Source organism: Anguilla anguilla, chromosome 7, assembly GCF_013347855.1.
Source record: "Anguilla anguilla isolate fAngAng1 chromosome 7, fAngAng1.pri, whole genome shotgun sequence".
Taxonomy (NCBI): domain Eukaryota; kingdom Metazoa; phylum Chordata; class Actinopteri; order Anguilliformes; family Anguillidae; genus Anguilla; species Anguilla anguilla.
The window spans coordinates 4,612,870-4,628,571 of NC_049207.1; the positions used below are offsets into that span (position 1 = coordinate 4,612,870).

General features: G+C 45.9%; 1 protein-coding gene across 3 annotated transcripts in view; it reads right to left on the reverse strand.

The window, feature by feature from the left end:
* Window positions 1-15,702, reverse strand: part of ppfia2 (PTPRF interacting protein alpha 2) — a 156,383-nt gene that overhangs the window by 3,747 nt on the left and 136,934 nt on the right. For all 3 annotated transcript variants that reach the window (XM_035426739.1, XM_035426738.1, XM_035426740.1), the window contains 10 exons: window positions 15,431-15,518; window positions 11,118-11,199; window positions 9,240-9,440; window positions 6,094-6,156; window positions 4,607-4,639; window positions 2,684-2,859; window positions 1,470-1,567; window positions 1,092-1,267; window positions 399-467; window positions 45-189 (listed from right to left, as the gene is read on the reverse strand). In XM_035426739.1, the coding sequence (XP_035282630.1) occupies window positions 45-189; window positions 399-467; window positions 1,092-1,267; window positions 1,470-1,567; window positions 2,684-2,859; window positions 4,607-4,639; window positions 6,094-6,156; window positions 9,240-9,440; window positions 11,118-11,199; window positions 15,431-15,518 (1,131 nt within the window). The remainder of the gene's footprint in view (window positions 1-44; window positions 190-398; window positions 468-1,091; window positions 1,268-1,469; window positions 1,568-2,683; window positions 2,860-4,606; window positions 4,640-6,093; window positions 6,157-9,239; window positions 9,441-11,117; window positions 11,200-15,430; window positions 15,519-15,702) is intronic.

A 15,702-nucleotide genomic window follows, 5' to 3' on the forward strand; every position in this document is an offset into this window, starting at 1 on the left:
GGAACCCGATTGGCCAGGGCGGGGCGCGGGGTGTGCAGACGGACCTTCCGGGGCCAGCCGGCGGGAGTGGCCCGAGGTGGTGAGGCGGAAGCCTGCCGGCAGCGTTTCGGCAGAGCCGGGCATCATGCTGATGCCGTGGACGTCCCGCGGGGGGAACTGCCTCCTCCAGGACGGCCCGCGTGGGAAGTCCTGAGCATCGCACAGGGAGGGGGGGGGGCGACACAGACAAAAAGGCCTTTCTGTCTCTGCTCAACAGACACTGCATTATATGATCCCACAACTCGTATAACGTACGCCCGCCCAATGAGAGGACGTGTGAGTCCAACGGGGGCCTTACGTACTCTGTGAGTGTTGATTTCACACTGAATATTTTCAGAATAATATGCGGATTTACCCACCTCATCCAGTCGCCTCTCCGTTCCCAAGGCCAGCATGTTGTTGTACTCCCTCTCCAGGATCTGTCGGGCCTGGGGGGGGAGGTGGGGGGGCAGGTGGATGTGGCAGTGAGTCGGCAGGAAGTGCTTATTTTAACGCAGGACTCAGCACTGAAGTGCTTCCAGAGTACGTCAGTTCCGTGACTGAAGTACTCTGGAACTTACAGAAATGCATTTTTAGCAGGAGAACAGCACTTATGAATGGATTCTAAACTCAAACCAGTACTTTTTTGGAATTTTGGACAGCAATGTCTTTGTTGGTAGGGGATTTAAAACACTCATACCTGAGTGTTTTGGTTGGGGATTTGGGGATGGGGGGCAGAGTCGTACAGTACCTGAGTGTTTTGGTTGGGGATCTGCAGGTTTGGGGGGGGGGGGGTGAGGGGCAGGGCCGTACCTGAGTGTTTGGGTTGGTGATTTTGGGGGGTGGGGGGCAGAGTCGTACAGTACCTGAGTGTTTTGGTTGGGGATTTGGGGGGGGGGGGCAGAGTCGTACAGTACCTGAGTGTTTTGGTTGGGCATTTGGGGGGGGGGGGGCAGAGTCGTACAGTACCTGAGTGTTTTGGTTGGGGATTTGGGGGGGGGGGGGGCAGAGTCGTACAGTACCTGAGTGTTTTGGTTGGGGATTTGGGGGGGGGGGGCAGAGTCGTACAGTACCTGAGTGTTCTGGTTGGGGATCTGCAGCAGCAGGGCCAGGCTGCTGTAGTCGAAGTTGTCGTCGAGGGCGATGAGGGCTCCGTGCACGCCGCTCTCCATCAGGATGTTGGCGTAGTCCCTGAGCCCAATGCTCTGCACCCAGCGGATCACCCGCTCGTTACTCCACACCAGCACGTCTGTCAGGGAGGGAGACACACACACGTTTACACACAGACACACACACACACACACACACATACATACACACACACGCACACACACACACACACACATTCACACACATACACACACACACACGCACGTACACACACACACACACACACTGGAATTTGTGCTTTGCGATAAAGCAGAAGAAGGAGGCCTCTGACCGGAGCGTACCTCTCATTTCGTGCTGGCTCTGCTCTCTTCTCCTCTCCAGCTCCTTCCTGTCGTAGTTCAGCTTCTTCAAGCACATGATCCCGTACTGCAGACTCGTCCTGTCATCAAACACAAGCGCTGCGGCTCAGACACACATCGCGAGGTCTGAGCACGCCCAGTTTACCAACTCAAACACACATCACGAGGTCCGAGCACGCCCAGTTTACCAACTCAAACACACATCACGAGGTCTGAGCATGCCCAGTGTATCAACCAACTTACAAGGATACCGCCCGCAATCGCAGGACTTAGTGGTGACTAGTCAGCCGGCCAGAAGACTGTATCCAGCAATTTTTCCTCTTCTTTCAAACCAAACAGCTAAGATGCTATATGCACTTTCCAATGATGTATTGCTGACAAATTGCCTTGTCATGGTGTACAAAATCGACACATCCATTTTTATGGATTTTATGGGTTGTTTTTCTTTCATAGAGTTGGTGAAACGCAGTAAATTATGGCAAAGATCCATCCACCCAAGAGTGAGATAAATCACTGCACCGCCTGTATTTCAGCGTAATCTTTGTTAATATTTATTTAGTTTGTGGCGCCTGGTTCATAGCCATGACGACAGAAGTCACTATGACCTCTAGGCTCCTGCACCACCAGGACAATGACCTCCCCAGGGCCAAGCCTCACACACAATCCATTTGTGAAAATGAACTCTGATAAGATACTGGGATTACAGCAAAATCTGATCCACACAATACTGGACAACTTAATTCCAAATGTTAAACATGAAGTTTAAAAACCTTGGTGTTATTTTGGAAACTAATCTAACTTCACTAACACTAACACTAACTAAAAAAACAAAACAAAAACAAATTTAAAAGACATTTCAGCCATGCTACTATCATTTAAGAAAAAAAAGAGAGAAAGTAATTCATACATTAATGGCTTCAAGATTGGACGACTTCAGATTGCAGTTCATTCATGGGTAAGGTTTTTTAAACCTTTTACCTTTTAACTCCTGTTCTTTTTAACTGCAAATCAATTACACTATTTTTCAAATATTTTAACATTTTCAACTGCTTCGTTGCATTTTTACACATTCATTTTATTCTTTTATTATTAAACTTCCCTTCAACGTTTGGTTTGTCCTTTGGTCATTTCAGAAAGTGCCTTCGTCATTAAAAGTTTAGTAATACTATTTATATGTCTATTTCCGGCGGAGGTACCTGTGAAAGCTGTCCACCATCTTCAGATGCACCCGGAGGTCCTTCTTGGTCAGGTGGTCCAGCATGCGGGCGTCCACCAGGCACTCCATGAAGTAGCTGCGGTACTGCGGCAGGCCCAGGCTGGGCAGCCACTCGTTCCCGATCCACTCGTGGTTCATGTCCCCGTACGCCAGGGTCTGCAAGGAGCAACCGCCAAACAACCGGCACATCACCTTTTTTTTTACCGTTTATACAACCTCTACCAGCCTATCAGTGCGTTCCTTACAAATGGAGGCAGGTTCTTTAACCACAAATAAGCATCGGTCAGTTATGAATAGTCATGACGTGAGCCTCAATAATCAATGGCCCATCATGAATAGTCATTACTTGATCATGAATAGTCAGTAGTCTGTCATGAATATTCGAGACCTATTAATGAATAATATTCTGCACACCCATTGGTATGTGGGTTACCATGTGAAAAGTGATGGATAGGATTGATGCAAGCTGTGCATCTCATCGATTGGCCGTGCACAGCTTGGACTTTTTGATTTGAGCATGCTGCCTACAGAAGCTCTGGGATTGGTCCCTTGGAACCTTGACAGCAATGCACACCACACCTGCCACCAGTTCCCATGCAATTATAGATGGGGCAGTCACAACCTTGGTCCGTTATAGTTTTCAAAAATCTGAACTGTGTAGAATTCTGTTTCTCTCCTTGTTACAATGGCAGAAAATGGCAACGCTTTTGCACCTGACTTGCCTGCCTTGACTTGCCTGTGATAACGATGTGCGTGAAGTCCATTTTTGTGTCAAAATATAGGTCATTTTTTATGACTGAGTTTGGATTTGGTGTAAATACATCTGTTGAACACCATGACTGTGCCTCCAACCAGCCAAATGAACCCTTTCCGCATGCTTCCATGAGATATCTTCCTATTCCTATCTAATTGACAAAATACAGATTGAAGGGACTGGTTGGCTATTTAGTGTAATCAAAAATAAATGGTGAAGTTATTGGCGAGCACAAACACCTGTTAAAGCAAAGCCAGTGAAAACATGTTTTCATTAATAGCCGTATGTTATTTTTCCTTAAATATCAGGATGCAGTAGCACCTATCTGCTCAGGACAGCCATGAACACAGAAAGTGAGTTAATGCTTTCAGTAACCTTTTTAGACTTCATAATTTCGCAAAACTGTGTTTGTGGCGGGCATCTCTTGCATCTAACTGCGCGTAAACAAAATTCAGCCCGCGGCTACAGAACATGAAACGACGCCTGGGGTTGCGTAGACCATTTAACAGGAGCAAAATTATTTTAGGGAGGTTTCATATGTCTTTTAATTTCATGTCCGTGCCTGTGGGGGGTCGCAGAAGAGCTGAGGAGGATGTCCGTTAAAAAAAAAAAAAAAAGGCAAAACATCAAGACTCTTGTAAAACCTGAGGCAACTTCTGCACAGGCATCCTCTGCTCAGACTGGTGGAGGCCATTTTGGATCTTGCATCAGCGGAACAGTAAAACCTAATATATAAATGCCACGGGCATGCGTCAAAATGGGAAAGCAAACACTCTGCTTATGTTAAATTTCACACTGCGGGCAGTTTCCAGATATCAAGCGGCAGCCTTCTAATGAATTTCATCATCGTTACTCAGATTTCCCTCACGGGCACATCAGCACACCGAAAAAACACAGCGACACACGGCTGGTATTATGCTAACGTAGATCGCTTTATCGCTGCACGAACCGATATGACATGACATTCGCCGCTGCGTTCAGGGTGTGATCCACGGTCCTCGCCCGTCTCAGTTCCACTCGCCCCACCAGCGGCCGAACAGCCTGACACCGTGGAGGCCCCTGATCCTTCACGTGATCGTAACCTCCGCGACGTTCGTTTTTTACTTTAAATTTAAGGAGGTCAAGAGGAAGAAAGGGTGTGTCTCTTACCTGAGACCAGCTTCCTTCTTCCGAATCAGACTTCTGGTTGGCCATCGGACCGAGCATCAGGGGCGTGGGGGGAAAAGTCGTCAACAAGACATTAGCATGACCTCACTGACACCGGCCGGTGTGTGATACTACTGTCGTCGCTATGCTTGTCTGGGGCAAAGCTAATGCTTACAAAATCAGAGCAACCCATTGCACACAGAGTTTTAGTGTCTGCTTAGAGCAGTGGTCCCCAACCCCGCTCCTGGAGATCTACAGTCCGGTACATTTTCATTTCAACCCTAATTTGGTGCACTTGATTGTCACAATTAGCAGTTCAGTGAGATCTCAAGCTGTTGAATGAGGTATGTTCATTTCCAAATAAGCACTGACTTATCAAGGCAAGGTAAACTTGATCATTTCTTCAGACAACTGCCTTAAAACCCCTTTAAGAAAGCTCGCTACACTAAAGAAAACTGGCTTGACGTGCCAGTTGATGTCAAATCGAGCTTGGATTGAGCTTGACACTGATCACACAGATTCAGTTATCTTAGAAAATGAACTATTTCTCAGGTGACATCACAACTGCTATGCAGGAAAGGGTAAGAAATGAGATTTCCTCCATTACACCCCGTGTGGACAGTCTGGTCACCCCATTAACTTGACTCTGCCCTGTAAAATTGCCTTATCTATTCCAGTAATGATGAATGGACGAGGTCTTTTTTTATCAGAGCTGGTCTTTGGTCTCCACCTGAACAAAAACTCCCTATTGAGTGCTGTATTCTGGGCGGCTAGCTGATATTAAAAGCTAGCACTCAATACCACAAAAGAAGAACCCACCGTCTTTAGCATGAAGTGATCTATTTGAAGGCAATTAGTACTTCCACAGATTACTAATCCGATGAATGGCACATAACATGCAAAATATACCACATTCCACATCTAAGTATTCGAAAATCGATGTAACCACTTAATCATAATATACACTACTGTCATCTACCGGATGGATATTGAATATGACGACTTCATTGATTGTGATTGCAAGGATGCGTACAATATAGATTCTTCTAGACGCCCTCCACTCCAATCTAGACAGATTTTGTTTTCATTTTTAGATATACCTACAGTGTTATGACAGAACATGACTTGAGAATTGGTTGCCTGCTCATCAGAGGGTAAAGTAAGCTAATCTCCAAGCAGCACCAACCTCCCTTTCCCTTAAAAAGCGTTTACAGATTAACTCCCGCTCAGGTTTTACAGCACAGAGAAGGGAGAGAAATGCATGCTGGGACTGTAAAACAACTACATACAGAAGGATAGGTAAAGAAACACACCGCTCATATATATACGATGCATGCACACAAGGAAGTGTCGACCAGGACTGCACACATATAACATCCCAGTGACAGCAGGAGGGGGGGGGGGGGTTGCAGACGGGGTGGGGGGGCTGCCATCAAGGTTGGGTGGTGGGGATGGGGGGGGGGGGGGGTGAGGGTGGAGGGGGAACTGACCGTTTTGGCGGGGGCCGCCAGGGTCTCCATTTCCTCGTGGGTCACCCAGACATTGCCTGAAGGCTAATGGGGTGTGGGGGGGGGCCCCGAGAGAGGCAGTGGCAGCGCGCGGTCCACAGGGGGGGCAAGCAGTGTTAAAGAAGAAGAGCAGCACCACTGTAAGCCAATAGTGTTACAGCATCACCATCACATGACCAGCAAGCCCCGCCTTCCTGGGCAGGGAGATGCACAGAAGTGACAGCAGCAGCAATGCACACAGTTCTAAGCACACGGCCTGCAAATTCCCATAAACAGCAGCTTACTGAGGTGTGGCACACAGGGAAGAGAGGTAACAGTTAGCAAAGTGCACTTTGCATGTACAGGATTAGTAATAAGACACATATGCAGATTATTTGAAAACTGTGACACCAACAATTCAGTAAATATAGTGCATATGCAGAAACAGAAAGTCACAGAAAGTATAAATACAGAAACGCACGTTGAAACTGCATAACTACGCTATTTCTGCATAGAAACCTTTCATGTCGACTGGCACCAAAGCTATATGTTGTAACCGCAGACCCAAACATCTACATAATCCATTTCCTGTGCTCACAGGAAGTGGACCATGGCCACACTAGGCTTCTGGAATCTTATAACTAGCGAGGAGTTGCAGCGTAGCACAGGAGCAAGGGGACGGTGTTTCCAATTCAAAGGTTTCTGGGTTCCATTCCCAGCCAGGGCTATTTGCTACTGCAACCCCAGAGAAAGGTACTTAACCTGAATTGCATAAGTAAAATATCCAGCTATATAAATGGATTTTATGTTTTAAAAAAAAAAAAAATCTGTGTAAATCTTTCTGGATAAGAGTGTCTGCTCAATGATAAAAATTGTAATGAATAAACCCTGTACACCCGCTTCTGGTCCAATTTCAACCCTGCTACAAAAGTAAACGCTGTCTCGCGCTGAAGGTAATCACTGTAGCAGTGCTCATAGACCTGCTCAGTCTGTGGCTGAAATTAACCGGGAAACACAGTGGTGTTCTCCTAGAATCAGAGGACTGGAAGGTCTGTGTTATACTCCATGGGGTTGACGAAGGGGTTTGCGTAACCGAAATACAAAACGGCTCTCCCTCTCGGGCGTCTATGGTGGCAGAGGCACGCAAGTTAAGAGTTAAACGCTTCTTTTTAAATATTCGTGAGCTCTTTAGCCTTTACTAGTGTGCACCTGGTCTCACAGGAAGTGACAGGTGAGAGTCACCGCCTGAGGGCAAGTGGCTATTTCCTTTTCCTGTCAGAAGGGACAGGAAGGGAGATAAGATGCATTGCGTGTCACTTATCCCATTACCCTGACAGGCCAACAGGGGAGAGGCCTGTACTTCTCTCAGCTGAAGAGCTAAATAGAGAACATCCCCTCCCCCAAAAAAACCCAACTATTTAAGTGAGTGTAAAACAGAAAATCTCGACATAGAAAAAAATAAGGGATTTTGTATTTTTGGGTTTGCAAGCATGTTAAATTTTTAAATGATTTGTTAGGGTAAGTGTGCCTATTAACCCCATTAAAATCTAATTTGAAACCTTTTTACATTCACATTGTTAACGTACTGCTATTATTTTGTACATGAGCAGATGTACAAGGACTTACTGTGACTAGCACTTACAATACAATATTTTAGCATTTAAAGCCACTTTTTCAGACTATTCACGAGTCCTCAGTGAATTCCTGTGTACTTCAAAAGGAACGGATACCCGTTTATAGCTGTGCACTCTTGATTTAGGCAACTTGCCTCTAGCGGGTACAAAACAAAATGTATTTTTTACTTTTTAATGAGGCGTGTCAGCCCACGCAGAAAACTCACACTTTTATTAGATAAAAGACAACAATAATTCATCGGCACCGTGCAAAAATCTCCATTCATCTCCATTTTTTGTCATTTTGTTTTTACTGCCAGTATATACAGCTCATAACTCAAGAACTAATAAAGTTGGTTCAAAAGTATAACACAAATAATAAAATCATGAGGTGCATTGGTACATGAAAACTAGAAGCAGTTTTTTTCTTGAGAATGAACTTTATCGGAGATAAAGACGTTTGTGCACCACAGTGATGATTTGTCTGATGTCATATGGAAATATGAAAACATCAATCTCATAATTTCTCATTTGAAACCAGCACTTACAAAGAAAAAAAGCTTTTGCTAAACTTTTAAAATGGCCTGCAGGAGGTCCATAATTCCATAATGATACATCTTAATCCGTTTAGAATAACTCCCAGGCACATAGTTAAGTTGATGAATTGGTCAAGGCATTAACCAGGACAACATCATAAATTCTTTTCCCCTTTAATTCAAACCCAAAAATAGAAATGCACTTAATAAGTACACTTAGCCTATATATATATTTTTTATTAATTCACACTCAATTTAATTAAATCTCACTCACAGGTCAGTAGTCAGACAGAATGACAGTCTAAGTACTGTACTGACTAAAAATATCCGCAAACTAAACCGATGGTTATGCAAACAACGTGCCCAAATGCATTACAGAAGGTTGAGTGTCTTGTGCATTCTCATTTAAAAATATGAATTATGATTTTTACATGTGTTATGTAAGCGTAATTTATTCCTTGCGCGTTAATGGACGGGAGGCCCAGACAGCCTTTGTGTGAGCGCTCTGTAATAATATCAGTATTACTTTTGGGCAATTATGATATGCTGGCTAATCAGTGAATCCTCTCTGCTGATTATTCATAGACCCTCCAACACAAAAGGTCCATTAATGTGCCTCTGAGGTAAAAGGAGAGCTAAAGCTTGATAGCACTACAGGTCGGTACAGCTGGGAGAACAAGTTTCCTCACTCTCATTTGCAAATTTTAACCCCTCGCGGTTGAGAACCTCTTCACTTCACGCATGAGTGTGTATGACCGTGTGCACACGCATGTGTGTGTGTGTATGACCGTGTGCACACGCATGTGTGTGTATGACCCTGTGCACACTCGCGTGTGTGTACGTATGCAACCGTGTGCACACGCGCGTGTGTGTGTATGACCGTGTGCACACGTGCGTGTGTGTGTATGACCGTGTGCACACCAGTGTGTACGTATGTGACCGTGTGCACACGCGCGTGTGTGTGTATGACCGTGCGTGTTCACGCGCAGCGGCGACTCACAGTTCTGGAGGTGGGCGGGGCCGAGGGGCTGGTCAGGGACACCATCTCCTGGATGGCGAGCCGCAGCTTGAGCCGGTGCAGCGGGTTGCTGATGCCGATCTCCCGCTGGATCTCCGTGTCCGACAGCGCCGACATGATGGCGCCGCTCTTCACGTTGGCCCGGCACGCCGCCACGTACCAGGCGGGCATGCCCAGCCACAGCTGGGGGCAGAGGGCAGAGGGCAGAGGTCACAGGTCAGAGGTCAGAGGTCAGAGTCACTGTCACACGACCCCCGGGGCGTACCAGGCGGGCATGCCCAGCCACAGCTGGGGACAGAGGGCAGAGGTCAGAGGTCAGAGGTCACAGGTCAGAGTCACCGTCACGCGACCCCCCGGGGCGGCAGTGTAGCACAGTGGGTAAGGAACTGGGCTTGTAACCGAAAGGTCGCAGGTTCGATTCCTGGGTAGGACACTGCCGTTGAGCAAGGTGCTTAACCTGCATTGCTTCAGCTGTACATCCAGCTGTATAAATGGATACAATGTAAAATGCTGTGTAAAAGTCGTGTAAGTCGTCTGCTAAATGCCTGTAATGGAATATAATGCTCCACAAGCAAAAATTACGCATGTTCATTCCACACGCCAAACGGTTACATCATCGAGGGAAGGAACAGGCGGTAATTATGTCTTTAAAACAGTGACTTTGTGGCTGCTTAGTCAATAAGCTGTTTAGTTTTAATGTTTAGTGGTGTAATGCACATCACTAATGGCAATTCCCAGCCACATTTTATTTTTTTTACCAGCAGGTGGCGATATGTACTTCAACAGGGAACTGCTTGAAAGCAAAAGACAATTTATTGTAATACCCATCGTCAGGGTCTGACATATAGGCTCTGACATAACATAACATAATATAACAATGGTGAGAACAGGCCATTCAGCCCATGCTCACCATATATATGTGAGCATGTGCGTGTGTGTGTGTGCATGTGTGTGTGTGTGTGTGTGTGTGTGTGTGTATGTGTGTGTGTGTGTGCATGTGTGTGTGTGTGTGTGTACAGTGGACTGAGAGGTCCATAACATATGCATTTCATTCACAATAAAGCCTTAATGTAGATAACACTAAACACACACAGCCACTCTTCACCTCTGGCATGCCAAGCACACACACACACACACACACACACACACACACAAACACACACACGCACACGCACAGAGCGCACTCCCATGTGCGTACTAACGCGAAACTGATGAGGGGGAAAGCAGTAAAACGCACTACGAGGCATAAAAATCCTCATTTGATCGCAATTAATAATAATGTGCCCTTGAAGATTTTAATCTGTGGCGATAAAGCCAGGCCACGGAGGGAAGCCGGTAATGAAGGTGCGTAGTGCAGTTTGACATCTATTAGCAGTCGAGCCATTTTACTGAGTGAAACAGTCTGTTTCGCATGTTAAACCGGAAGAAAAAAAGCACTTTGTAAACATATCTTGGGTCCTGTTTACGCTGGATTAAACAGCAAGTGGTGTTAAGGGGTCAGGTTTAAAGTGGCGCATTTAAATTTCTATTCCACTCTTCAGAATGTTCAGCTGTGCCCACAGCGCTTGCTACACATATTGGCCTTATCAGGATTAGGCAAATCATCAAATCGAATCAATTAGATTCGTGTAGCACTTTTTACTGAAAACTGTCGCAAAAAGACACTTTCCAGAGTAGCAGAAAAACAGCAAAGGCCTGAACCCTCTTGAAATAGCAAGCGTGTGAGGTTAAAAAATAAAAACACTTGTGGGGACAACGGGGAGAAGGTCAGATCACAAAAATTTGAACACAAGACAAAAATATTACGTTGGGCGATTGGGGATACCTCCAAGGACACGGGGGGAGGAGCCAAGAACCTACCTCCAGCCAGGCCACCACGGTGGGGCCGTCCCATTGGGCAAAGGGCAGGCCTTTCCTCCGGGCTTCCTCCAATAGCTCGTGCCTGTGTGCGGGGGAAGAGACACAGTGCGTTCATAAAAACGTCCAGGCGAACACACACACACACACACACACACAGAAACACACACACATCACAGCACACACAGCACCCTCTCTCTCTCTTAGAGTGGAGCTGTCTCTAAGGCACTCCTACAAACAGGAGGAACACACTGCCAGGCATCTCCATATAAATATAACAGGCAGATTCATTTCCTTTACAGTAACTTTCTGCTTGGCAGACCTGAGTGTGGGACACGGTACAATGATAACATTTTAAAAAGCTAACTACCTAATGAAGACATTCGGATGGCGTGGTTTGACCGAGGCTACAATGAAAATAGCAGTTGAACCTACAATTTTCTGGTCAGAAGCCCAGTTCCTTGGCAGCTACACCCCGTCATTTCACTTCTGACGCACTACGGTGGCAATTCTAGCCACGCTGCAAAAACACTGCGACTACAAATTTATCAACCCTGTGAGAGATGTTCAGTTTTTAAGAGGATTCAGTCTCTTTTGAGAATGGAGGTTGTTATGTTTGCTTACAAACGCACGCACTTTCCAGATAAATCCGTTTCTATTCTATATTTTTCCATCCACAATAAACCACTTTTTTTTAAATCGATTTTTTTTTTCTGAAATGAATCACTCCAATTTAGTTTTTTTTTTTTTTGGACTGCAACTAAACTATTTTGGGAATGGGGACCGGAGGCGACCCGTCTAAAATGGAATAAAAATGATTTTGGCCCCTGCTTCGCCAGTGAGAGCAGTGTGGCGAGGCGCTGGCGCTGTCGTCCTCAAACGGGGGGACAAACAGCACCTTATCAAGGGAGAACAGACAGACGCCTTTGCCTCAACCCTTATTTTGGGAGAGGCGGCTAATAATGTGGCGGTTCCTCGGAGGACGTTAGGCAGAACCGTGCCGGAGGGTCACGTGCGGAAAGAGGACTGAGCGAAACCCGGGTTCTGACGCCCCCTCAGGGCTGCGGGGGAACGTTACAGCCGAAAAACTCGCCGTGGACAAACTCAGGCCGACCAGACGTCCTCTTTTTCTTCCCAGACTTTTCTTCTTTTTGGGCCCGAAAATATCCGCCCAGGCGGGATTTCTAAGTTCCTGAGAAATGCGCGATTGGGCGTTGCTCACTCCACTGACCGTATATAAACAAACGGCCTGGAATTATGCTCATGACTCCCGCCCCGCCCCCGTCCTCTTATGTTCTTGAAATCCAATGTGTGGTCACCTTAGATAAACTGAACAGAAACTTTACTGCACTGAGCCGAACGAGCATCCAAGTAGCGAAATAAGACCTCGGTTGGGACACATTATGAGCGGTCAGGCAAGTTGTTCGGGATTTTTTTTTTTTAATGTGGTGCATCAAAAAAGGGGCTTTTTTTTGGCCGAACGACTTTGTGTGATGGCTGAATCTTATTCTTCCCGAGAAACTGTTTTTATTTCATCGTTTTGTTACTGCCTTGAACCCATATATTTTTCAGCGACGTTCCCACAGACGTCGACGGCCAGTTTTAAATCCTCCCAATGTGTTCCCAGCTTCCACTGGTGGAAACAGCAACTCCACCCTAGATCAATGTCATGTTATTTTCTCTCATGAAATCCATCCATTTTAAGCAAAGCTTATCATGCTGTATAGTTGTTTTATTGGGGTTTAGACTTGAGCATCCTATTTTGGCACGCTCCTGCAATACTATCTTTTCCCCTCGATAACATTGCTACAGCAGCACACTGCAGTACAATGTAGCATAGCGCTACCTTAACTAGTGACTGATTTTCAGTTCTGAGTGAACACACAGCAGTGTACGTCCACTGAACACAGCTGGGAAGGGAACAAAATAGTTAGGACTAAAAAAAACAAACAAACGAAAACAGAAAAAATAAATGAACAGGATTTAAGAACCTATAACCAGGAATGCATGTCCGGGTATTTCTCACACGCTCTCAATCACACGACAGAGGTCATCGAGCGGGGAGGGAGAGCTCCAGCATTCTGAGATAAATATAGGCTCATTATTCTCACACACACACACACACACACACACACACTCTCAGCTCACAGTACGAACGTGTCCTCTTTGGAGCTCTGGGAAGAAAGAAATGCGACGCCGATGCACAACAAAAAAACAAAATAAAAAGAGGAAGAGACGTCCGCTCCAGTGCCATTTCGTTAGTGAGGGACGGACACGAGGACACAGACGCACGCGAAGGAAGGGAAGCGACGACGGACAGCGGACGGACACGGGACACAGCGCTGACAACGGCATACCCAGCATCCTCACCGCCACCAACTTACCCACTTTGTTAGTGTGTCATGTGATGAGAGGAGAGAGAGAGAGAGAGAGAGAGGATGATGGAGAAACAAAAAGAACATAAATATTAATGAGCATGTAACCCTGTCTCCATGGACGCACACGCACAAACGCACACGCACGCACGCACACACACACGCCTGCACGCAACACAGTAAGAAATTTCAAGAAGTCAAGAAGCAAGGACACTCGGGGGGGGGGGGGGGGGGCGCGGCATCCTGCGGCGGCCTATCAGAGAGCAGAGAGAAGTTTGCACGAGCACAAACAGAGCACAGGCACTTCCCCTCGGGAGTTCAACGACATCTTAATTCCACTTCCTGAAGAGACGCACATTTCAGTCATTCTGGACAAAAAAAGAAAATACTTTCCAATTTGGTGACCCAAAAATACACCGTGCAGGAGAATTTGGAAAAAAAAAGGGGGGAAAAAAAATCATATTGAGATGTACAGCAGTATAGTGCTGATCGGTCATCCCAAAAGGCATACAAACACATTTGAAAGTGGCTGTGGCTAAAGGAAATGAAGCAAAGCGTGTAGATTTGCAAGCATGTCAACGGCATGCACCGGAGGCATCAACACTGCAAGATGCAAGGCGTCTGATCCGGGAGACATCTCTGGAGAATACAGAACACTAACACAGCCACCGGCACACACCACACCTCCTGCTTATCACCTGTTGAACAAAACACTGCTAATGAAGGTAACGGATTCCAGGTTTTGATGGGAAACAAAAAACTGAGACACAAACAAATGTGCCCTGAATGTGTACATCCATCTGAGACGTCGGTTCTTTCGGGGGAAACAAACAGGAATGCTATTGTACGCAGAATGCGGAACGCAAAGGAAAACATTTGCAGGGTCTCAAATGCATTGAAACAGGCTTTGTGGCGTTTGTTAAAATTCTGCGACGGTTTAAGAAGAGAGAGAGCCTAAAATAAAAGGCACATGAACTGAGACAGTACCAGCGCGGGAGATTAATGAAGTCAATAGTTCAGTTCAGTTGCCTCTCTGTATTTACTGTACTTTCATGCACTCTGCTTCTGCTTCCACAGTTGTGTTTATTCATTCCCTTTATCGACCGAGACACAGGGAAATAACCGGAGACCAGCATGAGTCCCAGGACATCCAGGTCCTCCTAAAGGCTTTCAAAGTGTGGGTCCTCACAGAGACCAAAAGGAAGCATCACTAACACAAAATTACCATCGCAAATGTATAAAAAAGGGGAATCCAATCTCATCCACAAAATGGCCAGTGTGGGTGCAGGTTTTGTGTTTTAGCCGAGCACTGAAACACCCAATTTAACTATTTAACTAATCATGGTCTTCAGTCAAAATCTTGATAAGTAGAATCAGGTGCTAGTTTAAAACAAAAACATGCACGCAAACTTTTCAAATAAGATTGGACACCCCTGATATAAAAGTTTGATGGGAAGCCTGTGGAAAGAAGGCATTTTTATTCCACTACCAAACGCTTTGGTGTCAGCATTGGGATCTTGTGTCTTGCACCTGAGCTTGAAGTGAATCAGCTGAAATCAAAGTACTGGGGGGAGGCTGGTACACTAGGCCATTCAGAATGCACGCGGGTTTGTCTCTGGGCTGCCACACAAAGAGACTGATGACTGAAGAGTGGGAGCTCAGACAAGCACAGGGGCATGAGGAATTTATCAAATATTTCCCAGAGCAATACTCAGCCATTTCTCAACAGCACTGAAATACGCAGCTTATATTGTTCTATGGCTTCACTTTACAGTACACAATGCAATATAATATTATAATATAATATCACGAATAAAGAGGCAGACAACATGATTAGTGTTCCAGTGCACTCAACCGACTTTACAGAGGAGAGCCGACTGAGTTTTCATTGGTTGTGCGGGCAAACGATGCTCTGATTGGTTGAGGAACAGATATGCTTACTTCTTCTTCAGTCTCCTGTCCTTCTCTGCCTGGGTTCCAAGCTTCCCCATCGCCATCTCCTGACCAATCAGCTCCGGATCAGACATAACTATCAGGGAGAGGGGGAGGGGTCAGCCCCTCCTGTTACATCACGTGACACAACATGACACATGACACAACCACGTGTAAGATATATTCAGTGCATGGCTTACGGCATATCAATGTCCCCACAACTGTTTTCAGTAAAGTAAAAAATAAGTCAGAATGGCACATCTTTAACAGACTAATTACTA